The 13936-nt window shown below is 35.8% G+C and overlaps 1 protein-coding gene across 1 annotated transcript in view; it reads left to right on the forward strand.

Annotated features, from left to right (window-relative positions):
* SLC13A1 (solute carrier family 13 member 1) overlaps positions 1–9071 on the forward strand; it is a 117248-nt gene extending 108177 nt beyond the window's left edge. Inside the window, exons 14-17 of the mRNA XM_032401663.1 lie at positions 2457–2566; positions 5427–5588; positions 7221–7358; positions 8724–9071. Of these exons, the coding sequence (XP_032257554.1) occupies positions 2457–2566; positions 5427–5588; positions 7221–7358; positions 8724–8861 (548 nt within the window). The 3' untranslated portion in view covers positions 8862–9071. The remainder of the gene's footprint in view (positions 1–2456; positions 2567–5426; positions 5589–7220; positions 7359–8723) is intronic.
* The last annotated feature ends 4865 nt before the right edge of the window (positions 9072–13936 follow it).

Below are 13936 nucleotides of genomic sequence, written 5' to 3' on the forward strand. Positions count from 1 at the left end.
AAACAGAAGGAATGGACATGCTCACACAGCCCCTGGCTTAGCATGCCCTGTGTGCACACCGCAACCCTTATTCAACCAGCACATGTCCTCCCCCTACAAGAAGGATCATCTTACTTGGCAGAAGTGAGAAGTAGATTTCCTTATGCACCATGGTTAGGATTCCACTTCGAGCGACACTATATATGGTCCACAATAAGCCCACTTCCCCTGCCATAATCAGGATTAATCTTACTATTGGCAAACATAGGAACAAGAACTTGGAAGTCACACTTCATGATGAGCCCTTGGTAATAAATGCTGAGGATCTAAAAAGGTGAGGAGTTTCAAGGGAAAGGGCATTTACAGCCTCATAGTAATCCTGGAGAGAATGCAAATCAAGCCCACACTTAGCCAGAACCTAGTGTCGCAAATGAAAGATGAGGTATTCAGTGGGAGCATTCATTGTCTTTATAATACATGGACAAAAAAGTATGTTTATGTGAACATACCCTTCTTCTCCTAACACACACATACTTTTAAAACACAGGATTCGTCCATGTCTGTGTTTTATACTAATATAGCATGTTTTGGGTAGTCCGATTCCTATGTTGTTATTGTGGGACAAATAGTTTAAAATTGTTTGGAAATAGTCTAGTAGAGTTGTGGCGTTTTTTATTGTTGGGTTTTCTTTTATTTCTCTCTTTTCCTTCTTTTTTTACTTGGATGGAACTGGGATTCATGCAACTGGGTTGGCCCACCTGACTCCCTGAGTTCAAATTGTTAAATGACTAATGAGTCAGATATCTAGGACATGATATATGTAAATAGCATAGCATTGATATAAGTGCCTTTTTGTTCGTTACTTGAAACTAAAACATCTCAAAGTGTGTTATAAGGAGATATTAAAGTACAGAGTAATAATTTCTATGAGACCCTGAGGGCACTGACCATTGCAGTCAAAGTCCTAAGGCCTGTCAGTGCCAAATGTTGAAGAACCAATGCTTGGCTTAACTTTCCTGGCTCCCACATCTGAATCCCCCTCTCAGGAAGAGCCTTGTTTCTGTTGGGGAGAAAGAATTTTCTTTGCCCTTCAAGATCCTTCTTGCTGGACTAAGAATCAAGTTGACATGAGAGAGATTAATGGTAGAAGGTCAAATTTAATAGTGTATATATAGGGAATCCACACAGACAAGGAAGTTCCAAAGACAGTAACATGACACTTATATGAGCTAAGAAGAGGGGTAAGGGTCTGAGGATACAAAGAAGAGAAAGACCATTAACAGAAAGGTAAAAGGAGATGTTTGGAAAACAAAGGGTGCCTAATTATGCAGATAAGTCTCTTAGGTAAAGAGGAATCTTTATTAATCTGTCTCTCTTCCTGGTACAAGCAGGTAGTTGAGGAGGAGGACAAGAGCTTTTTCTGAATCTGCTGCGTTTTGATTGCTTTTAACTCAAAATAATGTTCATGCCAAAGTGGCCCATCTTGGGGCAGCCTGCAGTTGGACCCCATACCCTATCCACCATTCTCTCTCTTCTCCTTCTTCAACTCCTGTTCTCCCTGATAAACTCATTCACACTAGGTTTGACAAATGACAAATAAGACATCATATGTTAAATTTTACGTGAGAGGTACATTTCAGAAATGTTTGCATTTTTACAGGATATATGCCTTAATTCAAGGAAGAAATAGCAAAATTTCCATCAGTGGTGATGGTAGGTTTGGTTTAGGTTTGGGGGTAGGAAATAGGAAGGGGTCTTATTAGTAACCCTAAAATCTTACCATGTAGAAGGCTGCTTGTTACACACAAATGTTAAATGGGAATAATATATTCATGGATGACCTTTTTTCTCAATAAATCAAATGAGCCATTATGACCCCAAATATCAAGAGAAATCTTTATGATAATTGCTTTATAAGAATTTTAAGAGTCTTATGAATGATACTTAAATTATTTAATCTGAACTTTGATTTTAAACTGAAATCCTGATGAAGCTATTATGACCCTCCTCATGATTTGAAAAAAACAATATTCAAGTAAATATTAGTGAATAAAGTTATATTACACTGATGATATTAGAACCAATAGCATATTACAGACATTTTGCATAGCAGAGAAGAGTACAGTCCAATGCACTGTGTTGCTCGTAGTAGACAAAGATGTTAGTTGAATGAATGAATGAATGGAGGAATAAATGAATGGCATTATAAATGACAATATTATAATCTATCTAAATTTACTCTGTAATATGATCCAATGGATTTTTCCAAGTTATGGCATCTTTAAAAAATTTTTTGTAATGCAATGTTCCACCTCAGCCAGGTAGAAATTACTCAAAGTCCAAATCAAGTTCCCTATCTAAAAACAATATAGGAATATTAAAAACTTCTTGTGAGATGGTGATTTAGGATAATAGAAAAAAATGTCATATTGTCGTATTTTAAGCAATGTATAACTATAGGACTTGTGTTTTTGCAGTTGCTTTTGATTATTCTCCACTGATTACTTGGAAAGAATTCCAGTCATTCATGCCCTGGGATATAGCCATTCTTGTTGGTGGAGGGTTTGCCTTGGCAGATGGCTGTGAGGTAATACTCTGTGCCTAAGATATTTAACAATTAACTAGACTTTTCAAAAGAAGAACAGGAGATACTCAAGCTTTGGCATATTCAACTTTATTCTATCATTTAATGATGCAGAATTCAATAGCCATGCAGTAAGTATACCACACAGATGAACTGAGTTTAATAATTTTTACAGGCTACAGGTATAAAATATCATTTTTAAATGATGTTCCAATATGTAAAAAGGAATAAAGCAAAGAAGATTAGAGTTCTCTCACATTTTTTTTTTAAGAGAGAGAGAAAGCAAGGGCAGGTGGACAGGGAGGAGCAGAGAGGGAGAGAGAGAGATTCTCAAGCAGACTCCATTGCTGAGCACAGAGCCCGACCCTGAGATCATGACCTGAGCTGAGATCAAGAGTCGGACCCTTACTGACTGAGCCACCCAGGCTCCCCAAAGATTAGAATTCTTAATCCATAAAATAGTATTAGAAAATTAGCTAGTAAGAAAAAAAATAAAAATCATATGTACAATGACTCCTACCAAAACATTTTGTTTATAACTTTACCTTATTTCATGATGAATTTGAGTAGCTCACAGACTTCCCTTCAATATATCATAGTCCTAAGGCTGTCAAAGAAGGAGAATGAGAAATAATAGTACTTTATTACATCATTTATTTATTACATTATTTATTACCTATCAAGAACATTAGAGGTACTTTGTACACGTTTATTGAATGAAGTCCAGAGAGAATTTTACATAACCATGGCTAATATTGTATTATGTCCAATTTTAGGGAGAAATAAAGCCACCATGAGGAATAAAGTTGCTATTTCTTTGGCCTATCATCTATCCAGTTTATATAAAGCACAAGTTTGGGGAGGCCTTTGTTACTTGAAAGTCATTGTAGGACTCCTAGAAGAAAAGTATCTTCTCAAAAAGTCCATGAAAATTTTTTACTCTTTGACTCATTAAAAACCTCTCATTTCTGGATTTCATAGCCTTCTGTGAAACACTTAAAGCTCACAGCTGTTCCATTTCCTTATTCAGTCATCAAAGTAAAAAGGATGGTGAGAGAGATATGTTGTGTCCAGGCTTTTAGTTTCTGGAAAGTTAAATTTTTATTCTTCTCAAGACAAATAACTATCTGCTATCTTCTTAATAGCCTATAGGGAGACTTTTTTGCTTCTGACTTCATTGTCATTTTTTCTGTGTGGTATTTGGACACTGAGCTCTCAGCAATATGATTTAGTAATGGATGAAAATCTTAGAAATTGTCTCAATTCTGAGTGGCACTTACAATGTTGTTTTATGTCTAGATTCGGCTTGCCTCAGAGACCACTCAAATTAAAATGATAGAAATATAAAGCAAATACACTTTTCTACTATTTCAGCAAGAATGAGATCTGGTTTCTGAGAATCAATAACTTCCATTCTTTTGACTGATAATCTGAATTATGAGGGAATCAGAATCAGCAATTCTGACATTGATATGAATTCTATTCATCTCTGCTTCCCAGAATATCTGTCTGAATTGGACCCTAGATACTCAAAGGAATTTTAAAAGCATTACCCAGACCCTAGAATTACAAAATCTAAGAAAATGAAAAGGCACAGACTGCCTGTGATACACTAGGCTCTCTCACTGGCAGAATTAGGGAAAGCATGGAGGGAGATCTATGAAATTCTTAGTATATAGAATTAAATGTCTGTGGGACATCTAGAATAACCCTACCCCTGAGTGGGTATACTGAAGCCATGAGCTTCAAAAATATGGCTGTGGACAAATATGCCCTTAGAAACTGATTTTACAAAGATTTTGAAGACATTTACTCTTTTAAAATTTTGTTCCAAACTGTAATTAGTTTGGCAAATGGCCAGAACTAGATAACCCTTCTGGTTGGGAGCCCTGAGATAGCAGCTAGCTCCTAAAGCATTCACCTTTTTGTAGTTCCCTGTCTCTTAAATGCCCCTTAACATTGTTTTAACATAATCACAGTACACTAAGTGACTGAGGTATGAGTAATATTCATGTACTCATAATGGCAAACTTTAAACATTGATTTAATAAAAAATGTTGATATATGAGTAAAAGAAATAGAGGGACAGGAAATATATATATAGTGGATGGTGTAAGAAAGCTAAATCCTTATGTAACATATTAGAAAGTCAGTAAATAATGTCTAAATTTGAAAATTAAGAAAAAGCATAATTTAAAAAGTAGCATAAATAGCTAATATGGGTTGAAAATTGTCTCTGAGGAACACAACTTAGGAGAGGAGAGAGGTAGACCAGAGGGCTGCCATTTTCCTAAAGCCCCATAGTCCCACATGACTTGTTAAAATATCCACATATATATTTTTTTTTAAGATTTATTTATTTATTTATTTATTTATTTATTTATTTGTTAGAGAGAGAGAGCATGGGTGAGAGAGAGTGAACGAGAGTACAAGCAGGGGGAGCTGCAGGCAGAGGGAGAAGCAGGCTCCCTGCTGAGCAAGGAGCCCGATGCGGGCCTCGATCCCAGGGCCCTGGGATCATGACCTGAGCCGAAGGCAGCCGCTTAACCAACTGGGCCACCCAGGTGTCCCTAAAATATCCACATATATTAATTAGATAAAATTAAAATTTAATTGAAAAAATGTGAGAAGACAATTCAAATTTCCTAAAGCATGTCAATAGTGTTAAAATAAGAATAATTGAGAGTTCCTCCATGTCAAAGCCACCTAGATCTTCCAAACCATGGAAAAACATGAAAGATTAAACTTATATTTCAGAAACTGAGTTCTTAGAGCAAGTGATACATTTTATACATTTAAATTGTGTCTGATTAAAATGAATTGTTAATGAATAACATTGCAATTTTTTTTTTTTTTTTTTTAGGAATCAGGACTGTCTAAGTGGATAGGAAATAAATTATCTCCTCTAGGTTCATTACCAGTATGGCTCATCATTCTGATATCTTCTTTGCTCGTCACATCTTTAACAGAGGTAGCCAGCAATCCAGCTACCATTACCCTCCTTCTCCCTATATTATCTCCATTGGTGAGTATCTCATTCATCTGCTTTTATACTCATCAAAAGAGCTGTGTTCTACTTTGCTTGTTCTCATATTGTGGTATAGAATCATTTTTGGCATGAATGATCTTCCTGTAAGTAACTTATAGAGTGGTCTTTATTTGCTTTAATACATTTTTAGGAGACCTCAACTCAGGAGAACTCTTTTCTTCCACATTCAAGCAGCAGGATCTTAAGAGAAGCACTTACCTTCTTCTCTCTGCCCAGATATTTCATTTGCAGATAAGTGGGAGGGTCAGCCTAGATCCTTTCTAGCTATAAGACTTTGGGAGTCCATGTTTGCTGGCAACTTTAGTATTTAGATCTCTAACACTGACACTTCTCCCTCCAGATTATTCCTCAATTTCTGAGAAGTGGTTCATATAAGTGATTTGCAAGTGAATGAAAAGCTAGGCTTACACTTCAAGCTTTAAGCTTAAATATCTTAGACACGGTTCTCTATGGCCCAGGGAATAATTTTAAAAGATAAGTAAAAAACAGATTTGCAAGGAGAGAAAGGAAAAGACAATCTTCCTTTTTCCTCCCCACGTAGCTAGCAATTACAAGAAATAGCTTTAAGTAAAATGTTTTTCTTATTGGGACAGCTGAGTGTGGTGAGAAGGTAGCACATTAAATTAAGAAGGATTGCCCTTCTGGAATTGTTCCTCTACCAGCTCAAGGGGCATATGTTGGCATTCTTAGGCTGCTGCTTCAAGTTAGAGAAGAAATGTAGGCAGTTTATATTGGTAAAATATCATTTTGGTTTTTCTGTTTTTCACTTCTCAACATGGCACAGTTAGAAAATTATGTGATGAATTAAGAATAGTAGTAACTCTCCTTCTGTGATGATCCCTAAGCAAATTTTATTTTATTTATTTATTTTTAAAGATTTTATTTATTTATTTGACAGAGAGAGACACAGCGAGAGAGAGAACACAAGCAGGGGGAGTGGGAGAGGGAGAAGCAGGCTTCCCTCTGAGCAGGGAGCCTGATGCGGGGCTTGATCCCAGGACCCTGGGATCATGACCTGAGCCGAAGGCAGATGCTTAACGACTGAGCCACCCAGGTGCCCCCCTAAGCAAATTTTAAATTATATATGGCACAGAGGCAGTAAAGTTAATGGAATAATGAGAAGCTTTGGAGCCAGAAGAACCCACGACCCTTCATAAGCTCTCCTGTTTGCCAACTTTGTTTTGGACAAGTTACTTTAGCCTTTCTGGGCCCTAGTTTCTTCTGTTATTTGGGGCTATAGTAGCCATCTCATGGGTCATTGGGAAAATTCAGTTATTTTACATAAATGCACACACACACAGAACACTTAGCACTAGATAAATAATAAATTGTTTCTGTTTTTATTTAGTTCCTGGAATAAATGATACTTTATTTTCTAAATGAACTGAGCTGTAATACTTAAATGAGCACCAATAACCATATAAAAAAACAAGAGGAAGAGACATTTCTGAAAAATACTCTTTAAGTTATAACTGCATTTATGTGTATAATATTATATTTAGATTTTTACCTGCTTCTGGGAAAGCTTATCATAGTGATTTTATTCATTTCGATCCTTGGTGCCTACCTCAAAATTTTACATAGACTCCTTTTTATCTTTTCCAACAGGCTGAAGCCATTCAAGTGAACCCTCTTCATATTTTGATACCATCTACTCTGTGTACTTCATTTGCATTCCTCCTACCAGTAGCAAATCCGCCCAATGCTATTGTTTTTTCATATGGCCATCTAAAAGTTATGGACATGGTGAGTGAGCTGAAAGAAAGCAATCAGATCCAATAGACATTTTTGTGTGTAATGTCTTGGGTTATCACTCCTTTTACACACTAATCAGCTGCCAGGAAAAGCATGGCTTGAGTTCTGCTTCTGAAGGTGAGTACATGATTGGTCACAGAATTATTTTTAAGAATGATAACCAGAAGCAAACTTGCCATTAGAATTTGCAGTCACAAATACAGAGATACTGAATGCATCTGTAATGTCCTAGAAAAATGAAAAGAGTGGTAGTCAAGGACTAGCTTGAGAATATTCTAGTCTCCCCCCAGTCTTGATTACCAACGTCCAAACCAAACAAGAATATAATCAAAGTAAATTCAGTGAGCTTACTGTGCAAATGCAGTTCCAAAGTAAGTCCCAGTTCCCTCCTTCCACACGTAGTGCTGTCCCTACCACCCTGCAATGTAAAAACTCTGGAAAGGTCTCTATGCAGAAGTCACATAATATCCTTTTAGAAAAGAAAATGTGCATAATATAATATAACCATTGTCCAGTGTATGTGAATTTAAAAAAATAAAGACAGGATTCTGGAATAAATGAGTGGCTTGCATGAATAGTAAAGGGGGCCTCTGTAATAATCATTGCTAGGTATCCCCTTTTCCTTTGGGGCTCCATGTTTTAATACAGAGAATTCAGAGATAAGCAAGCTTTCTCTGTGAAGAGATAGCAAATATTTGACACTGTCTGGGCCATATGCTCTCTGTCACAACGACTCAGTTCTGCCATTGTATCGTGAGTGCAGCCAACACCAACATGGAACCGCCCTGGGTGTGGTCGCATAAAACTTAATTTACCAAAACAGGTCATGAACAGGAGTTTGCCAACCTCTGTTTTAATGGATAGAAAGCAACTTTGAAATTTTTAGTGGATACCAGGATGATGATATAAGAGCCAGAAAAATGAGAACTCTAAGGAAGATGAATAGAAGTGGCATTTTATTAAATCTCAATAAGAGAATACTGAAGGCTAAGCTAATAATGGTATTGACTGAATATGAAGGATCCAGTTATCATATAGTGACCTGAACCTTATCCACTGAAATATAAGACCTCAAAACTCATATTCTGATTTAACATGAAATGGCAAATTTTTAAAAGGATTTTTTTTTTAATCAGCAGAGGAACCTCATAGAATCTCCAACTAAATCTCATTTAGTTGGGGACAGATTCTCTTTTGACATGCATGGAAGAACTCATTGTTTTATGAAATGACAACAGTTTATACTAATCATTTATGATGCATGTAAATCTGACATATACTTTCTGCTATAGTATTCTGATTCTCCTATAGGTTTCCTCTTCAGAAAACTGACATTTATGCTCTTTCCTATTCAAGGTTAAAGCTGGACTTGGCGTTAATATTGTGGGTGTTGCTGTGGTGATGCTGGGCATGTCCACGTGGATCGGGGCTATGTTTGACCTCTCTACTTACCCTTCTTGGGCTCCTCCAATTAGTAATGAGACCATGCCATGACAAGCATGAATGTTATGACTATCCTGTGGTGAGTTTTGAGAACCACTGAGAATTCACTGCAGATTTGGCATTGGAAAATTGATGACACATTTAAATTAGTCCTGATCTCACTACTGTGGTTCTAGTAAACACCCAAAACCTGCTGTCATAACCCAGAGTTCACAATTCCTTTGAGATGCAACGAAAGAGCATCTACGTGCCTTTATCAAGAAACCCACAGCTGAGATTTTGCTCATGAACCATATGCATCCTGCTTCAACATAAGAGTAATTTATAACATGACCTTCAAAGAGATTAGGTGATTTGCTTCATTTTACAGTTTGGGTTTGGTGTAGCATTTCAAACATCAATTTATTATTTCAGAAACTTCCCACAGAAGTAAGAAATAAAATATACCAGTTAATTAGGTACTTGGGTAAATCATTTCTGTAGTGTTGTTGAAGGGAATTTGTTGAAAAACCAAAACTGTGGCCAGCTGGTGGCACAGAAGAAAGGTTTAATCTAAGTGAAATGTGCATTCTCTCATTTAAAAAGTACCAGATTATTCTTGATGTATACATATGGTATGAAAATTGAAATTGAATTAGTAGTTTCAAAATTATAGTTGAATCCACTAAATAACAGAAAAGTCATGGATAAGGATTAATTTCTACTTGACCCTATGGTGAGATTAATATAATTCATATCTTTAATATCTCAGTGCACTAAGAAATGCATTTTGTAGAGCTATGAATAATGCTTGCTATGATTTGCACTGTTAGCACAGTATAGTTATAAAAGAAAGCCAAACACTATAAAACTATTAACACATTTATGTAAATGTATAGCAATTTTTCTTGTTTATCTTCAGAAATACATAAAGTCAGGGGCGTCTGGGTGGCTCAGTCAGTTAAGCATCTGACTCTTGATTTCGGCTCAGGTCATGGTCTCAGAGATGTGAGATCGAGCCCCACGTTGGGCTCCGTGCTGGGCCTGGAGCTTGCTTAAGACTCTCTCTCCCCTTCTTCCTTTACCCCTCCCCCGCTCTCTCTCTCTCTCTCTCTCTCTCTCTCAAAAAATAAAAAAGATTTTAAAAAATTAAAAAATAGAAATACATAGGTCATATGTAAAAAGAGGAGATTGAGAAATTTAAATGAATTATCACTATGTATAGAGACAGAAAAAAGTCACATAACTCCATTATTATCAACATTGAGGTGAAATATCACATGGAAAATAAGAATAAAAAATTGAAACTACTGACAGATTTACAAAAGAGAAAATAAATTATTCATGGGCAAACAAAAACAAAAAGGAAAGAAAAGAGATCTGAACAAATGAAAGTTGGAAGAGAATAATCTCTGAACACTAAGGATGTGAAGAGGAATAAGGTCTATTGACATTCCAAAATCCGACTACAGGGAGAAAAAATGACAGTCAAAAACAAAATAATGTGCAGTTAGGAAAAGATGGATAAGTTAAAACATAACAATTCTCATGCTAAAAATAAAAAGGAAGACAGGTTAAGAAAATACCTTTGGTATTTTTAATCTTCATAGAAGTCATCAGACCTGGTTTGGGTTTTTTGCAAATGATAGTATTTATAAAGTTATTCTTAAAAATTAAATATAGTAAAAAGTATTTTTAAAAAGGAAGACATTTCTTTAAAAAATTATATATGATAGATTGTCCATTATTTTCTGTTTATTCATCAATGCAAAATTTATCATTTTTTAAAAATTTGTCCATTTAAGCCTTAAAATATATTTCTGCTTATGTATATCTTCTAAGTTCCCTCTATTCACTTGTTTCTTTCCCTATCATATGTTACACATTTTCTTATGATCCATAGTATTTCTTTTTGGCTTTTTTCTAGTCATTCAATTTATCACTGCTGAATTATATTATGTGATGAATACATTTTAATTATGAAAAATGAAATGACTTTTCAAATTAGAATGAGTAAGTTTTGCTCTCAAGAGAATAATATAAACATTTCAACCTGAATCATTTTAATGAATTACTTCCAACAGCTGCCCCTGAGTACAGGAAAAATAATACTTTGTCAAAATTTGTTTAAGTGAGCCATATCATTCTCTTGCTACATCTTTCTGTTTAGTTGACATATCAAAAATGACTTAACTCATCCATTTCACATTTGTCCCAGTTACATCAAAATTCTCAAGCTATTTTAGTTTGAAAGTTGAATACGGTCTTTGAAAGTTTCCAAAAGGGAATCTGAACAGATGATTAAACAAATCTCTGTCCTCCCACTCTATGGTAGACAGTGTTTTTGTTATTATCCTGATCCTTACTTAAAGGTTAGCTAGAAATCTTTGTCACTTTAAATCCCAGGATCTTACTTAGGATTGGATCTTGTCTAGATAATAGTAGCAATTTCACTAAGTGCCTATTTACTGTCTGTTCATTCAAGTGCTTAGAAGACTCCACTGGCATATGTGTATCCTTCACTCCCCTCAACTGCCTCTGTACACGTAAGCATCTCTAGAATTCAGACTTCCTTCCTTTCAAACGTCTGCACTCTTCCCACCTTACTTGGTATCCAGGGCTTTGTTCTCTCTTTTCAGCCTGGGAGGTAGGGAGGTACACTTTTAGCCAATGGCACTAATTAACCCTACTAGCCAAAATTGATAAAACAATATCCTGATAAAACAATAAAATAAAACCTTAACTGTTTCTTGACATGTGTACTACATAGTATTATATTTCAAAGATTTATTATTAGACACATTATTCTATCTCTGCCATGGCTAAATATATTGGTAAGGATCTTTGTGATACTTTTGTTCAAAGTTTTATTGATTTAGTTAATGAATGACTACCTTTGCTTGGCTATGTGGATTTTAGCAAATTAAATGTTTTTTACTTTTAGGAGGGGGAGGGTTGTACTAATAATGAAAGAATAAACCCAAACAAACTGGGTCAGTTTTAGTACTCTAACATAATCTAAAAAGGAAAAGTTAAAATTGTTGCTCTAGGACACCATTAGCCATGTTATTCAGAAATGAAACACTTTAGTCAAAGTAAAAATTTACTAGGTAAGTTTTGGGAATGCAAATATCAAAACCACAGGTCCTCATCATAGAAGCGAGACCAGACTAGCCCAAGAGTAAAGAGTAAAACAGCATATAACTAAAGCAGAAATTAAAGGGTTTTTCCAAACATGGGGATCTTCATTTGCCTAGGAAGAAAAAGGCACAGCATTTAAAAAAGAAATAAAGGGGATTGTCTTACTTATAGTATGGTAGTATAGATATTGGGGGCAGTTTTGGGCGGTAGATCTTAAAGCCAACTAATAAAAAATATTGTATAACATACATTCCCGTGTCAGCAAGAAAATAACCAAAGTCCTCAGAAGAAAAAGATGATGGAGCACCAGCAAGAATCCAGACACTTAAACAAGGATTGATAGTGGCAACTGCTAATCCCTAGAGATCTCAAAATTTTCTTTTAATAGGCACACAGGGAACAAGGGATGGGAGACAAAGCCAGGACCCAAGCAAGTTGTGGGTTGAGTGGAAAACTACACAGAGTGAGGATTTCAAAGGACTATTCTCCGAGAAATTGTGAGCTAGGAAAAAAAACCATCCTATAGAGGGAAAACTTCATTGGTCTATGCACCAGGTGAAAGGGTTAAATCTCCCTTGAGAATTCATGACTGTGCAGGTTATGGGCTTGAAGTCTCACTACCAGTTTATGTGGGAAAAAAACCTTAATCTCAAACTTTAAAAGAATCCTGGGTTGGTAGTGTGCCTAAGTACCTGGCAAAAGAAGGAACGCCTTCTTCAACCTGGGGCTCGAAGAATTTCTAATGTTAAAGCTCCGTGAGGGATTATAATCAAAACTTGTAAAGTCTGCCAAGACATAAAATGTACTGTTCAAGAGCCACATAAACAAAAGAAACAATCCAAAGTACAAAGACAACAGATACTCTAATTGTCAAATACAGAATATAAAACGAGGGAGTGTGTTTGAAAATATAAAAGAGGGTATTGGAAATATAATAATAATAATTGTGGTAATAAATGTCTCCCTAAGATTTCTGTCTCCTGATTATTTAGTCAAACACTAATCTAGGTACTGCTGTGAAGGGGTTTTGCAGATGTAATTAAGAATATTAATCAGCTAGCCTTAAAATATGCAGATTACCCTGGATTATCCAGGTGGTCCTAATGTGATCATATGAGCCTTTAAAAGCAAAAGAGGAAGGTAGAAGAGTCAAGTGGGTAAAATGAGACAATGGGAAATCAGAGAGATTTAAAGCATGAGAAGGACTGGACTCATTATTGGTGGATTTGAAGATGAAAGGAGTTATAAGCCAGGGAATGGAGAAAGCCTCTAGGAGCTGAGAATGACCCCTGGTTGAAATCCAACAAGAAAACAGAGGCCTCGGTCCTACAGGTACATGGAACTGAATTCTGCCAACCACGTGGGAAGAGCCTAGAAGTAGATTCTCCTTAAGAGCCTCCAATAAGGAGCACAGCCTGGCAGATGCCTTGATCTTAGGCCTATGAGACTTGTTTTGGGACAGGTCTGTTAATCTACAGAATTTTAAGATAATAATGACTACTGTTTTAAGCCCCTAAATTTTTATGTTTTGACAATAGAAATCAAATATAATAAGGAACGAGAGACTATGAAAAGTGACCAGATAGATCTGAAAAAGTATCAAATAGAAATTTTAGATATGAAAAGTGTAATATTCTAATTTTGTCCTCAGGTCCCCATTTTTCTTGGCAGCAGAACACTTAATCTAATTAAATCTAAGTCAAATTCACCATTGCAGTGTTTTAACTGATTTCAGAGTCTAACTTAGTCAACTTAGTTTTTGTGTTTTAGAGCCTCTCTCTTATTTCCTTCAGCTTAGGGTTTTTATCTAAGTTTTGTAGACCGTACATATGAAACTCTCACTGGGTGGCAGAAACGCATCTAGTCTTTGTGATTGGACTGGCTTCCACTGAGATGTACATTCCTCTGAAGTGTACAATTCCCATTGGCTTTATCATTCACTTTTGATTTGAAGATCTACTTATGCGACTCACTTCATCCCTGAAATCAACATCTCTTCATCATAA

Source organism: Phoca vitulina, unplaced genomic scaffold (assembly GCF_004348235.1).
Source record: "Phoca vitulina isolate PV1807 unplaced genomic scaffold, GSC_HSeal_1.0 scaffold4, whole genome shotgun sequence".
NCBI lineage: Eukaryota > Metazoa > Chordata > Mammalia > Carnivora > Phocidae > Phoca > Phoca vitulina.